This window comes from Equus przewalskii, chromosome 12, assembly GCF_037783145.1.
Source record: "Equus przewalskii isolate Varuska chromosome 12, EquPr2, whole genome shotgun sequence".
In the NCBI taxonomy this organism is placed as follows: domain Eukaryota; kingdom Metazoa; phylum Chordata; class Mammalia; order Perissodactyla; family Equidae; genus Equus; species Equus przewalskii.
In genome coordinates this window covers 23,143,900-23,159,081 of record NC_091842.1, presented here as the reverse complement: position 1 = coordinate 23,159,081, position 15,182 = coordinate 23,143,900, and the positions used below count along the sequence as shown (strand labels likewise).

At 42.7% G+C, this 15,182-nt stretch overlaps 1 protein-coding gene across 23 annotated transcripts in view; it reads right to left on the bottom strand.

The window, feature by feature from the left end:
* ARHGAP17 (Rho GTPase activating protein 17) overlaps positions 1 to 15,182 on the bottom strand; it is a 91,373-nt gene that overhangs the window by 6,100 nt on the left and 70,091 nt on the right. For 3 of the 23 annotated variants that reach the window (XM_070568247.1, XM_070568254.1, XM_070568255.1), the window contains 4 exons: positions 13,833 to 14,066; positions 11,601 to 11,770; positions 6,283 to 6,921; positions 3,295 to 3,343 (listed from right to left, as the gene is read on the bottom strand). In XM_070568247.1, coding sequence (XP_070424348.1) covers positions 3,336 to 3,343; positions 6,283 to 6,921; positions 11,601 to 11,770; positions 13,833 to 14,066 — 1,051 coding nt within the window. In that variant the 3' untranslated portion in view covers positions 3,295 to 3,335. Of the gene's footprint in view, positions 1 to 3,294; positions 3,344 to 5,076; positions 5,125 to 6,282; positions 6,922 to 11,600; positions 11,771 to 13,832; positions 14,067 to 15,182 lie in introns of all 23 variants that reach the window. The other 20 variants (XM_070568243.1, XM_070568248.1, XM_070568249.1 and 17 more) reach the window with 11 other exon arrangements.

Here is a 15,182-nt window from a genome sequence, read left to right as displayed (position 1 = left end):
GTCAATGAGGACAGGGGCCATATCTGTCTTGTTCACAGTGTGTCCTCAATGCCTACAACAGTGATTGGCTAATAGCAGTTGCTCAATAAATTTTATAGCTGGTTGGTTGGCTGGCTGGCTGGATGGCTGGATGGACAGATAGACTGACAGAAGAGTCAATCATCTTTTCAATCCTCCCCTCCTACAGCCTCAGGTAAAGAAGTAGCCGCATCTCAAAGGCAACACTGGTACAAGAAATCCATTGCAAATTCAATCCCTTTACCATTATCCTAACCCAATAAGACAGATGGTGTGACCAGCCAGTGTCTCTTCTTGGCCCAAAGAGTTTACAAGGAACTACAGAACAGACATGCCTGCTGGGGGATGCACGATGCAAAGGTGTTGTACATACTAATTAGATTCTACCTGTTAATACCTGGATTTACATGCAAGCTAACACCTATCAGCACAGACTCTTTTCAGAGGACAAATTTGCAATCTTCTTTTTATATCGCATACAAATAATTTCTGGATTTGTATTTTTCTGAATTTCCGTAACTATTTATGATGAACATACTTATATACTCAGGGGAAAAATGTGTGGTGGCAGCACAAGGGAAGTTCCTTTACTCTGCCGCCACTGTCTGGTTTGCCTGAGGTTGGCAGGTACATTTCTTTCCCCAGCTTCTCTCTCATTCTCACATGAACCATTTCTTGAAAGAAAACAGCAAATCTGTTTCCACACAAAAAACCTTACTGGATCACAGCATGGGTGGAGAACCAGCTTCCAGAAATAGACTAATCTTCATCAGAACAGCTGACATTATTGAGCAGCTACTATCTACCAGATATGGTGCTAAGTGCACCACACAGGTCATTGCATCAGATCGCTGAACCCCGTGAAACAACCTTAAGGCAGCATGAGTGCTGCTGTTGAGAGAAGAAAGGGAGACTGAGAGGCACAACTCCTCACAGAGGATCAAAGCCAGGCGGGCGAGACTCTGGCATCTGGTTCTTACTCAGCAGAATGCTTTTCCTCCTTCCCAAAGGAGTCTATATGCCCTTGGGTGAGGGTCCTGAGAGAGAAGACAGTATCTGAGGAGCTGATGGGGTGAGTCTTAGACACTCAGGTTCATTTTAGTAAAAAGGAAAAAAGGGTTATTTTCGAAAGAAACCTGTAGGAACCTTCTTTATTTTTTTTAAACACTTCTAAAACTTTCTGGCTATGAATTTACATGAGGCATTCCTTTTCATTATATGCATTCCAAGAAGGGTTGGTCTTTGAGCATACCGCTTGGAGTAAAGTTTGTAGGACAGATATTTTATTTAAAAAAAAACAAAAAAACAAAAACCCCGAGGGCTGGCCCAGTGGTGTAGTGGTTGGGTTTGCTCCACTTCAGTGACCCAGGGTTCGCAGGTTCAGATCCTGGGTGCGGACCTATGCACTGCTCAGCCATGCTGTGGTAGCATCCTATATACAAAGTGGAGGAAGACTGCTACAGATGTTAGCTCAGGGACCATCTTCCTCAAGAAAAAAGAGGAAGACTGGCAACAGAGGTCAGCTTAGGGCTGGTCTTCCTTACCCAAAACAAACAAACAAAAACAAAAACCAGAGAGAGAGGCGCTGCACGCAGCCTCAGCTCACAGGCAGAACGTGATGCACTTCACCACTGATCTGGGGCTCAGACAAATGTAACCAGGTTCCTTCCTTTTTTGAGTTTTGTGATCCAGGAAGTGGGCCCTCCAAGGGCCAGAACTGCATTCTATAATTTAGGGTATGGTGCTAGAAGGTTTATTTGTCACGTCAACAATTTTGAATATGCGCTTTGGGTTATAAACCTGCCCCTCAAAAAGTCCCAAGTTGTTCTGACAGTCACTTTGGTGAGTAACGGATCCAAATACATCCTTGAAATTAAACACTTCAGGCACAACTGCAGGGTGAACCAACAACCCTCTGCTCACCATTCATCCCTCTTTAAACTAGAATGACTTCCTGTTACGCCTCATCAGTTTTCTAGGGCTGTGAGAGTCTTTCTAGTCTATAAAAGACTTTGAGCCAACTTTTTATTATTTTAGTCAAAGGAGAGATTCTGTTCAAGTCTCAGTGGATGTGTATAATGACATGATTCTGATATCTACTAAAAATAAACTGCAAGTAGAAGCAAAAGGCACTTAAATGTCTAACTATGAGCAATAATGAAATATTATGCAGTCATTGAAAAAGATGGTTATAAAAACTACATTATAACATGGGAAAGAGCATATGATGTAAAGTAAAATAAAAATGCAAGGTCAAAATCTGCATATGCAAAATAATTATGATCATGTACCCCTTTGTCTTTCAGAATAAAAAGAGGAAAAAAATAGAATATGAATGGTAGACTTCTTCAACTGTAGAAGGGGACTTCTTACTTTTAGTTCCAAAATTTTCATTAATATCCATGATTATTTTTTTAAATGCATTCCTTTCATGATATAAAAACAGTCTAATTTTTAAAAAGAACACCATGAGAACCAGCAAAGTGTTGAGTTTTTGTTGACTGCTAAGAGACTGACTTGGTACACCAGCACACAGTGCACGAATGACTCATGGGTATTCTCAGGCTCACTAAATTAAGAAATTATCTTCCACTCCTGAGCACTGTCTTTTTAAACCGTGAAAGAACCCATATTAGGAAAACCAAGTGGTGCATCAGAATCAAAATATGGTTGCCTGGGCCCCAGACCTCCTGCATCTGGGTCCTAGAAGGCTGGGTCTGGGCATATGAGTTTTAAAAATGTTAACCTATGAATCTAATCCATAACTCTGATTACCTATTTTTTTCTAGATAAAAATGATAATAAATAGCTACTATTTATTTAGGTCCACTGTATATTAAGAACTGTTAGATGCTGTTATTTATCTGATGTAATCTCTTCGACAATAATTCTCACAGACATCAGATTTACAGATCAACCAGGTTGTACCTTGCCTGATGTTACACAGAGAGCTGAAATTTGAATTCAGGCATGTCCAACTCTATAACGTATATTCTTTCTACTATACCTCAAGCCTGCCTGGTATAGAAAAAAATGGAAATTAAAGAAGCAACAAGACCAGCCCCATGACCACCTGTCGCACATCTGTGAACACACTTAGTACTCAGAGTAATTGACAGCAAGCATGAAGGAAGCCAGCCTCCTTTAGTGCATGCACTATTAGTAGGGATGCAAGCAGGCGTGGTTAGAGTGACTGGTTAGTAACAGGCATTAGTCCACAAATATGATCATAAAGTAGCAAAAATGCTTTGGCCAATCAGGTGCCTTTTTCCTTACCATTAAATATTCCAATTTCAGTTCTTACTGAATATGGCAGGTCATACATCTAAATTATTTAATAAAATGTTTAAATTAGAACACTCTTTGCTAAAATCTATTACTTTAAAAACAGCAAGATGTAAAAACTCTTTTACTTGCAAAGCTAAAATCCTACTGCTTTCTATAGTAACAACAAGAAGAGACTCCATAACGACTCCAGCATCCCTCCACTCTCCAGGGCTGGTGCTGAGCTGCCAAAGGTTCCTGCCAAACCTGCTTGGCAGCAATAATCTCCCCCAAGAGCTTATTTAAACCCCAGGCTTTAATTCAACTTTTTAAGATTAAATGCTCTAAATGAATAACCTGTTATCAGGAAGTTGTCTGTCTAAAGTTTTCCAAGTGAAAACATGATGCCATAATAAAGAATTGCCTGTCCAAGGCAGTTTCACTTTTTCTTCTGGAAATACCCAATGGCTATATCCAAGAATGGCTAATAGCAGCATGATCAACCCTAGCGGATTCATAAATTCTAAATGTTGGCCTTTTGTGTGCTTTTAATGGCAGTCCAGGGGATTTTAAGAAATTATAATACAAAGATAATCGTGGTGACCTGGAATTTCTTGAGTTAGGAGAATTTATAGCATAGATAGGTTTTTAAACATTTAGCTAATATCTTCAGGAAAAGTATCTTTAATATAAAATTTCACTTATCTGATAATTATAAAGTACAGAGTATTACAGTGTGAATTACAGTGTTGTAGGAGGTCGTAAAATAACCTTCTGGAATAAAAACACCCCAGGTAACAATGGTATTAAAGAACACACCAAATTCTGGTTTGTAGAAGAAAAGATCTAAATGGAAGAAAAGATCTGGGGAAAAAACTGTGGTGTGTCACAAGAATTGAAGTGTTAAAAGGCTCAGCCTTACTTAGGGTTTAGCCGCTTCACTCTGTAAATGACTTCCGCACTCAACTGGGGAGCCCCAGACTTCTGGGTCAATCACCAAGGAGATGGGAAGGTGGAATGACTCCTGCGTCCTCCTCTACATTTTAAAGGTTGCACTCTTGTTCCCCTTTCTGGTTCCTACAGAAAGTCTTACTCACACCAGAGCTGTGGGGCCCACTAAAGGCTTAAGGCTCAAATCTGCCGATGAAAGCAATTGTACACATAATGAGAGCTTTATGCCATCCAAATGTGGACCTGAAGGCATGGTCCAGATGAGCCTCACGGTGCCTTTTAAAAAACTCCTGTGGTTTAAGAAAGCAAAATGTAAGCATGCTAGAATGCAAAGGAATTTAGTGTGGGAATCTTTGGAGGAAGATTTTTCTTTTGGTCCTGAGAATTTCAAACATTGAATTAAGAAGCTCCATGCAGTTAACTTGCACTTAAGATATAAAATTAAAAATTAAAGCTCAAGACACAAGGGAAACAATTTTCTGTGCTAACTGCACCCGAGTCCTCCTTGGTTGGATGCTGATGAGCCAATCAATGACAGGTAAATCACACTGAGAAGAGCAGAACACTTGTGAAAGACTTACCAATAAGAGAGAAAACATTCTTACTATCTTATCTGAGCGGCTTGAAATCGGGCTCTCAATCTCCTGACACCTACGTCTTGAATTTGGAGCATTGCAGCTCAAAATGCTTCTGATAAACACAAAAGTAAAGTCTACATGCTACGGAACGGCTGGCATGGGGTCAAATGGCTGCTCCGGAGCACAAAGTCAAAAGCACATATGCACAACACGGCTAAGCAGGAGCATTTGGAGCTGTGGGGCAAGCTGCTTGGGGGTTACAGACCTTAGTCCTGGAAACCTTCCCCACCTGTGAGGGCACTAGGGAGGGCATCTATTGGGAAACAAACAAACACACCAATGTCGTTTTGTTTTTTAAAAATAAAAGCTGAGGTGTCATCAGAAAAAGTTATTAACCATTTATAACATGTGCAAATTACACATTTTATTCCTGAAAAAAAAGTTATTGGAAGTTAGACTAGTTGGTTAACCCTCCTCCTTTGGGATGCCAGTTTAGGGTATACCTTGGCTCATTTTCAGCTGTGAAGTCATTCAGCACGGTTGGAGAGCCCAGAGGTATATTTCAGCTTCCTCTCTAAAAATAGCTCCACTTAGAAAAATTCAAAATTGGGCTGTTGTGAGAAATGATGCAAGGCTCCTAATTACCGTGTTTAAAAACGCACTAAAAAAAAAAAATCCATCCATCCCTTTCTTAAATCAAATAGTAAATTAGAGCACTTGGGATGGAAATTTTTTTAAAAGTCATAGTTAAATAAAAAGATCATGCTCTAGACTGCCTATATTAGAATATCCCATTTGGTATAGCCCACTAAAATCTGTACAATCACTGCCACCCAAAACAGGTCTCCATGGGAATTATGGGGAAATCTTCAGTCTTCCCTCTTTCACTACTGGAGGCTGGCACTCTGATGTGATCATGCCCCCAGATCTCCCGGGAGCATCCAATTTGGCACAAATCATATTTTTTAAAGTTATATCTAATGCTTCATTTACTATGAACATTTTTACTCTTAAGTATTTTAATGAAGAATTTACTAAGAAATCTCACTAAGAAAATTCACTAAGAAATTTCATATTCATGTTGTACCTCCCACCCGATTAGCTCATTATACTCAGAAAAATGTAAACGTAGATGTGCAGGTCTTCAACACATAATGAAACTATAAATCAGGGGTTGGCAAACTTCAAGGGCCAGGTAGTAAATATCTTAGGCTCTGTGAGTCATATGACCTCTGAATCAACTACACAATTCTGCTGTTTTAGCACAAAAGCAGCCAAAGACCATATGTAAACAAATGGGCATGGCTGTGTTCCAATAAAACTTTATTTATAAAAACAAGCTGGGGGCCAGATTTGGCTTGCGGTTGTAGTTTGCTGACCCCTGTTATAAATCAAAGCCTAAATGAAGGGGAGTAGTACAAAAGTAATGCAGAATGGAAAGGGGAAATATCTGAACTGGTTCCCTACTTACCCGTCACTATTTTGGAAGCAGTGGGAGCTGCATTGGTGAGGCTGCCATCCCCAGCTGACTGGGTGCCAGGAGGATGAGGAGTGCCAGGAGGATGAGGGGGTGGGGGCACGCTGGGTCGGTTCCTCGGCTTTGGTACTGGTCTCGGTCTTGGTAAGGTTCCAGCGTGTAGCTGCACAGTCTCAGGGTTACTCACCGCCTGCGTCTGAGAAGCTGGCAGGCCGGGGTTCTGTTTTCCTAAGGGTGGAGTACTGGGGGGTGTTGGAGTCTGGGGAGGGGTGTGAGATGGCTGCTCAAGTCCATGTTCGCTGGGCAGTGCCATGGGGGTGGCTGGGCCCTGGCCACTTGGTTTGGAGTGCACCAGCAGTGCGGCCTGCGTCGGGGGCTGTGGTGGCGGGTGACTGGGAGCTTGTATTGGAGACAGGCTGCTGGAGTACCTCCGGGGTGCAGAGAGCTGCGAGGTGGCGCAGGGCTGGCCTGGAGCCTGGCCTGGGTGCTGAGGGGGCGGAGAAGGACTTCGGGTGGATTGCTTTGCTGACGGACTAGGGGGATGCTGAGATGTTCCTGGAGAACTCTGGCCCCCAGGATGGCCAGGAGGTGGGTTTCCTGGCTTCGGGGGTGCTGGAGCAGGTTTTTTAACAGCTGCACAAAAGGGAAAAAACATCTTTCAGCAAGAGCAGCACAGTGATAGCTACCACCTGAACCAGGGACCAAGGCTAATCTTGCCCGTAATAAGCTGCGCTGATAGTATGTACCCCTGAGAGGAGGCAACGAAGAGGGCACTTCACCTCTGTGGTCTTCCTCCCCAAAACCCACAGACCCAGTCTAACCATGAGAAAAACATCCAACAAGCGTAAATTGAGGGACTTTCTTTACAATGCCTGACTAGTACTCCCCAAAACTGTCAAAGCCATAATAAAACACGGGAAGACTGAGAAACTGTCAGCCCAGCGGAGACTAAGGGGACGCAAGGACTAAATGCAGTGTGGTCTCCTGGATGGGAGTGAGCCTGGAACAGGAAATGGTCACTGGTGGAAAAACTGGTGAAATTTGAACAAAAGATGGGGTTTAGTTAATAGTAATGTACGAGTGTTGGTTTCTTAGCTGTGATAAATGTCCCAGGGTGATGTAGGATGTTCACGATAGAGGAAAGTGAGTGAAGGGCCTAGGGGAACTCTCGGCCCGATCTTCGCAACTTTTCTGTAAATCTAAAATTATTCACAATAAAAAGTTTATTTTAAAAAACTACATTATACACATATAGGTCCTTAAAGACCTGTCATTTTAAAAGCTCAATAAGAAGAAAGCTGAGCTCATGGAGGCCACCCCACCAACACGGAGTTGCTCGTGTAAGTCCACACAGCAGCGCTCATCCCTCAGAGAGTGTGGGAAGAAACAGAGAGAAGCAAGGGCAGCTAAGAGGCGACCCCTAAGCACAACCCGCCTGCTTGTACGTAACATGGCTCCCTGGCCCTAAGCCAGCTTCTCCTAGAAGGCTTGACTTTTTTTTTTAACAGAAGTTCTACCAGTTTCAGAATCATTTGAGCTAATAGATACATCCTAGGTAAAAGTACACATAAATCTGGAAGAGTGCCTTAGAATGATCTCCCTAAGGAGAGGTGAGCCACAGCTCTCTCCTCCCTCCACCAGCTGAAATTAGATCACTAGGGGGTGGGAATTTGGTAACTGAGGAGGGTAAGGTAGGAGGGAAAAATGACAGGTCTGGAGACTGGTTTGGGGCTGGGAGGAGGGGTGGAAAGAAGAGACTTTGGCATTTTTCAAATTCTGCTGAGATCCTACTAATCCCCAGAGCAAGGGAGAGGGAAATGAAGGACAGAAACAAACAGGTATCGTTTGCCTAACACACCACCAGCACCAAGTTAGGCCTTTTAGATAAACTGTCTCATGTAAGTCTCATGAGCTCACTGCAAGACAGGCATTGTTATATCCATTTCAAGGTGGAGAGAACTGAGGCTTAGAAAGGTCAAGCGTCTGCAAAAGGTCACAAAACTGGTAAGTGGCAAAACAGAGGTTCACACCATGTCCTGTGGATTCCCTGGACTCTTTTTTCCCTCTTCCTCCTTCCTACACTGCCTGGCTCCCTGCTCATAGTGCTCAGAATTCAGGAATGAAAAGGGTATAAAGTCTGCTCTGCTCTGCTGGCCTAGAACTTTTGGCCCTGGAACTCAGAAGAACTTTTTCGACAGAAACAACCAACTAGCTGACAAAGGAAGGAATCTGGAATATTAGCCATACTCTGGTTACCATAAGCAACTTAAAAAAGAAAATTTTCTAGCTTTCCATTCTAGCAATATTAATTGTAAATTCATATTGAATAAAAGATCATTCCTGACATTTACGGGTGTGGAGGGAATCAGGAGAGGAAGCATGAGCAGTGTGACAGGCGATGGGAGTCCCACATGGAAGCCAGGCTGGGCGAAAGGCAGCCCTTGTCTAAGACCACCTATGAAGGTGCTGGGAGGCTGAGGCAGGGGCAGAAAGGATCAAACTCCTCCTGTGAGGAAGCCGGAGATCTGTGACTGCAGGAAGCAGGAAAGACTCCTATGTGGCTAGGAAGGAGTCTCAATCTGAAAGCAGCGTTACAGGGGCCGGCCCGGTGGCCGAGTGGGTAAGTTTGCGCCCTCTGCTTCAGCGGGCCAGGGTTTTGCTGGTTCAGATCCCGGGCGCGGACATGGCACTGCTCATCGGGCCATGCTGAGGTGGCGTCCCACATGCCACAACTAGAAGGACCCACAACTAAAAATATACAACTATGTACTGGGGTGCTTTGGGAAGAAAAAGGAAAAATAAAATCTTAAAAAAAAAAAAAAAAAAGCAACGTTATACCTGGAATCCAGGTAGAGAAGACCTTATTTCCCCCAAGGATCAGTTGGGATCCACATGTAGATGATGGTGGCTCAAAGGAGAGGACAGCCTTTGGGAGGATAAAGCGGGGTCTTATCTTACACCACACACGAAAGTCAATTCAAAATGGATTAAAGACTTAAATGTAAGACCTGAAACTGTAAAACTCTGAAGAAAACACAAGGAGAAAGCTTCATGATGTTGGCGTTGGCAATGATTTCATGGCTGTGACACCAAAAGCACAGGCAACCAAAGGAAAAATAGTGAGATTACACCAAACCATAAAGCATCTGCACAGCAAAGCAAACAGTCAACAAAAGGAAAAGGCACCCTACAGAATGGGAGAAAATATTTGTAATAGTGGCCATCTGACTGCTATTTCTCTCCAGTGCAGCTGCAGCTACAGAGTCCTTGGGTTTTGGAGGACTAAGGGGAGCAGAAGTCAAGTTAGATGTCAGGCATTCCCAGCTAGAAAAGCTGAGCGTGCTATAAAATATAAGATTTCAATCAGTATGTTCACCATAAGGGGTTAATTTTCAAAATATACAAGGAACACCTACAACTCAATAGCAAAAAAATTAACGCAATTTTAAAATAGGCTAAAGTCTTGAACAGACATTTATCCAAAGAAGATGTACAAGTGACCAACAGGCACGTGAAAAGATGCTCAACATCATTAACCATCAGGAAAATGCAAATCAAAATCATAATGAGATAGCATCTCACACCTGTTAGAACGGTTATCATCAAAAAAAACAAAAGATGGGGCTGGCTTGGTGCTGTAGCGGTTAAGTTCGCATGCTCCGCTTCGGCGGCCTGGGGTTTGCCGGCCCAGATCCCGAGTGTGGACCTATGCACCGCTTATCAAGCTACACTGTGGCAGGCATCCCAAATATAAAGTAGAGGAAGATGGGCACGGATGTTAGCTCTGGGCCAATCTTCCTCAGCAAAATGAGGATTGGAGGCAGATGTTAGCACAGGGCTAATCTTCTTCAAAACAAAAACAAAAAACAAAAGATAAGTGTTGGCAAGGATGTGGAGAAATTGGAACCCTTGTGTGCTTTTGGCGGGAATGTAATTGGTACAGCCACTGTGGAAAATAATATGGAGGTTCATCAGAAAATTAAAAATAGAACTATCATATAATCCAGTGATCCCACTTCTGGGTATTTACTCAAAAGAATTGAAATTAGGATCTTGAAGAGATATTTGCACTTCCATGTTCATTGAGGCATTATTTACAATAAGCAAAATGTACAAACAACCTAAATGTCCACTGACGATGATTGGATAAAGAAAAAAATGGTATATTCATACAATGGAATACTATTCAGCTTTAAAAAAAGAAGGAAATTCTGCCATATATGACAACATGGATAAAACATAAGGACATTATGCTAAGGGAAATAAGTCAGCCACAGAAGGACAAATACTGCACGATTCCACTTCCATGAGGTATCTAAACTAGTCAAAGTCGCAGAATCAGAGTGGAATGGTAGTTGCACTCCCTGGAAGGAGTAATGAGGGGAATGGAGTATTAGGAAGAAGGGTAATGGAGAGCTGCTAATCAATAGGCATAAAGTCTCAATTATGCACGAAAAATAAGTTCTACAGATCTGCTGTAGAACATTGTGCCTAGAGTACAATATTGTATTGTATACTTAATAGCACACTTAAAAATTTGAGAGTGTAGACCTCATGTTAAGCACACTGACCACAATAAAATAAAATTTAAAAAAAGAAGAAAGAACATCATGAAGATATGGGTCAGAATGTTCTAGAAGAGAAAACAAGTGTGGAAGCTCTAAAGAGGTAATGAGTTTAGTGCATCAGGGAACAGAGAGCACAGCAGCACGGCTGACATGCGGTGAGAGTGGGAGAGTGTAAGGGGTGGGCTCAGAGGTAGGCCCAGGCAGGGCCCACGGTAGGAGGTTTGCACGGAAGCCACTGGAGAGTTTCAACCAAGAAATGGCATGATCTGCTTTGTGTTTTAAAGCAATTCCTCTGGCTGCTGTGTGGCGGACCACAGGGGGCATGGATGGTAACAGTTCGGATTATACGTTAATTAGGATCCAGAAGACCCTGACCCCAAGCCAGAGGGTACAATGGCTCGCAGACCTGCAAAGCCTAGCTAGTACAGAGGCTGTGACAGTTCCAAAAGAGAGTGGGGGCTTGGAACACCAGATTCCTGGAAAACTGGGAGTGTTTCTGGAGAAATGACTTTTTGTTTGTTAAGCTTTATAGCTTACACGTTTTCTTAAATGTCTGCTTTCCTGCTCTCCATTTTTTCATTTCTCGTCGATGATTTTTCTCTTCAATGACTGATTTTTCTACTTGATATTTTATAACAGCCATGGAAACAATCTGCTGGAAAGGCTCGCCACCTGAACCCCTGCACTAACCCGAGGAGGTGTGCACATCCTTCCCAAGGGGACGCAGTGAAGGGGGCTACTCACCTCGACGCACAGTGTGGGGACTGGGGCCAGCAGAATTGTGTGCTGGGCCCACAGAGAGCTGATGGGAGCCAGTCGCTGTCTGGGCCTGATTCTGGCCAGTGGCCGTTTGACTGCTGTTTTTTCCCGGTGCAGGTGCAGCTGCAACTGCAGAGTCCTTGGGTTTTGGAGGACTAAGGGGAGAAGAAGCCAAGTTAGACGTTAGGCATTCCCAGCTAGAAAAGCTGAGCATGCTGTAAAATATAAGATGCCAACCAGAATTTTCACCTCAGCAGGCAAGAAGTTGATCTGAAATTTCAAATTGTTCACACATTTATTGGGTGACACACGAGACTACATATTTTGAGGTTCGTTGCATCAGACTGTCTTCCACCTACTCTGCCACTCAAATATCATGAGCGAGACCATTTTGCAGCAACCAACAAGAAATTTCAAGTTCTAATTTGCTTGTACTTAAATTGGGAAATATTAAAAAACGCGAAAGGGTTTTTGGGCTTCAAAATAATGTGATTTGGACACAGACATTGTAAAAAACTAAGCAAAAGCTAGGGCCAAATACTAATACTGTAAATTATAAAGTAGTCGACTATTATCAATAATGTGGACCTGAGGAAAGAGAAACTCTGAGAAGCTAAGTGATTGCTCAAAGTCCCGAGTGGTTAGCAGGAGAGTAGAGATCAAACTCAGGCTTTCTACTTCCTAGCTCTGAACTTTTTCTAACAAACTTTACAGTGACATTTTGTCAAGGTAATTAAAGAGTGAACATCATTAGTGAAATGTTCACAAAAATATCTACAGAATGAAACAAAGACCAAATCGATGACTGACATTCCATCTGTCCTTCTGCAGTGATGACTAATTATTGTCTTAAATAATATATTTAGGCTTAATTAAACAAGTTGAATGCTACAGGTAAATGAAAATGTGAGTTTGCTAATACTTTTTTTCCGCAATCAAAAAAATTTAAACCCAAACAAATACGTGCATGGAGCAGTAGTTACTGACAAGCCAACATTGGAGCTTATGATCAGCATATGAAGCTCTAGGAAGTTTGAAGCCTCAGTTCTTTTTAACTAAAAATTGAACTTCCCCAAATTATGTGAGTAAAAAGGAATTCAGGAATGACAAAACATTCAGAATTCAGCTATGAGGATTTAACAAGATTCTTATCACATAAGTAGCTAGCTTCATACACCACAAGGTATTCCCTCCCCATCCCAAAGGAGATGAAGTGAGGGAGTTCTCCCAAGGCAAATTCATCTCTCTGCGTGGAAAAAGATGCATGGATACACTGGCTGTCTTTGTTTTACGCATTTATTTTACTCTATATATGACCATTTAGTGCTTCATAGGTGGTCAAAGTAGAATAAATGATAATAAAAATTTTAGCATATACTCTGTAGAGGGGCTCACCTTTTACATCAGCTGTCAGTTCTGAACCAGCTGCCTGGGTCAGTGCAAATTAAATAAAAATTCACGCCAATTAAATGAAAATCTCAAGTTTAAAGGTGCTTTTTCTTAAAGTTTCTATATATTTGCAGCCCATTACAGGTGGCTAATCAAAAGGTTAAGCAACAAAAGAGGCTTTTAAGAAAAGCTATCATCATATTTTCTACCTTGTACTCGTGTATCAACTCCCCTACAAGACTGAAAGCTGGGGGTGAGGGGACCTCAGTCACCTAGTGTGCTTAGTGCAGCGTCTGGCACTTAACAGTTACTCAGAAAATCTTATTTGACGGATGGATGGATAGACGGATGGGCTGGCTGGCTGGCTGGGTGAATGGGTGAGTGAGTGAGTGAGTGAGTGAGTGAGTGAGTGAGTGAGTAAGTGAGTGAATGAGTGAATGCCAGGAATACTATAATCTAACTAACTTGCTACATTCAAATGTTTACGAGTTAGCATACTAGATGACAACGAGCAAATGGTACATGAACACTGAGTACACATCACACAGGTAAAGAGGTTTGTAATACTGCTAGACACCTACTGGCTTCCAGTTTCCAGCACCAAAGCAGTACAGTACAGAATGCAAGCAAATGTTGCTTTCTCTTGAAAACAGGAAAAGAAGCGAGCAATATGCAGTCTTTTTTCCCATCCTTTGCCAACGAGAGGAGTGAAGGCAAATCTGGTTCAAAATATGCCAAGTGATTCTGTGGGCATGGATGCCCACAGGCCAGCACCTGAAGAAGGCTGGGGTGCCCAGCATTCCTGCCAGCACAAGCTGGCCTCCTTACCTGCTGTCGCCCGGGCTTGGCCCCTGCTCCAGTATGCCCGCAGAGGAGGGGACAGTCCCACCCCCTGAGCTGCTTTCAGCCCTAGAGCTCTGGGGAAGGGGCTCTGGGCCTGCTGGAGCCAAAGTGCTGCCATCTGTGGGCGGAAGTGGTGGCTGGAAAGCGGGAGATATGTGCTTTCTATTTAGAGTGCCACCCCGCCGGTGGGCCTGGAAGTCCATAAGCTTCACACCAAAGCTACACAGAGAGAAGAAACAGTCAACACACCATGCAAGCTGACCACCGACACAGAAGCCCACTGCTCCACGTGTGTTAAAACCCACACATGGGGATAGCCACCCAAGTTGCCCAGTATGCAACGCAGCAGCAATTAATGATTAATGACCAATGATTAATGGTCATTCCTATTACCAAGGCAAGCAACTCAATTTGGCTTTAAACCTGAGAGAGCCAACAGACCTGGTACTGATCAATGTCCTTTCTCAATGTGGGTGTGAGCAGTTGAAAGCAAATAGGCAGGCCTCTCATCTTGAGTGAATGACATCGTTTTAGTGTGTTTATTTCCATACTACTACATACAAGCCCATCATCCCAAATCTGTGTGTTTGGGGAACAATGTGGAAGCTGTGTGCAGAAGTCCTCCCAGCGCAAGGTAAGGCTGTCACAGCACACTGCCTCGTAAGCTGAGATGTAGAAATATCTGTACGTGTGTCTGCAAAGAACATATCTGAAAGGATACGTAAGACTGGAAAATTATTGCTTTTGAGAAGGGGATGGTGGTTGGGCGATAGGTAGAAGGAAGACCTACTTTTCATTTAAACTCACTGGTATATAAACCTTAAAACTTTTTTTCAGTTTAAAAAAATAGAGAGATACATGGCTCCCCGAGCTTGGGTTTACTGGGTCAGCTGGCGGGGAGAATCCACCCAGACAGATAACTGAGAATTGTTTATTGTGTGCTAACTTGACCCACAACATTGCATTTTCTGACTTAAAATATACGAAGGCTAATTTTGCGGAGGACAGAGTTTGCCATCAGGAAGCACTACCGAATGTATGAACGGGGCTTCAGAGAAGTAAAACTTCTGTACATAAACGTGGATTCCAGAATAAAAGAACAGGAAAGTAAAGCTTTTTACAAAAAAAAGCAAAACAAAAAAACAAAGCTCATTATAAGATTGGGCAATTAAAATAACAGCTGTTGTTTAGTTTGAATGTAAAACTATTTCCAGTAATATTATAACATGTATGCAAGAAAAGCACATTACTTCAAACAGGCCTCTCTAACTCTCAGCATTACTGATGAACACAGTGGCATTTCATCACACATGTTGGACAGATTGGCATCTGAAG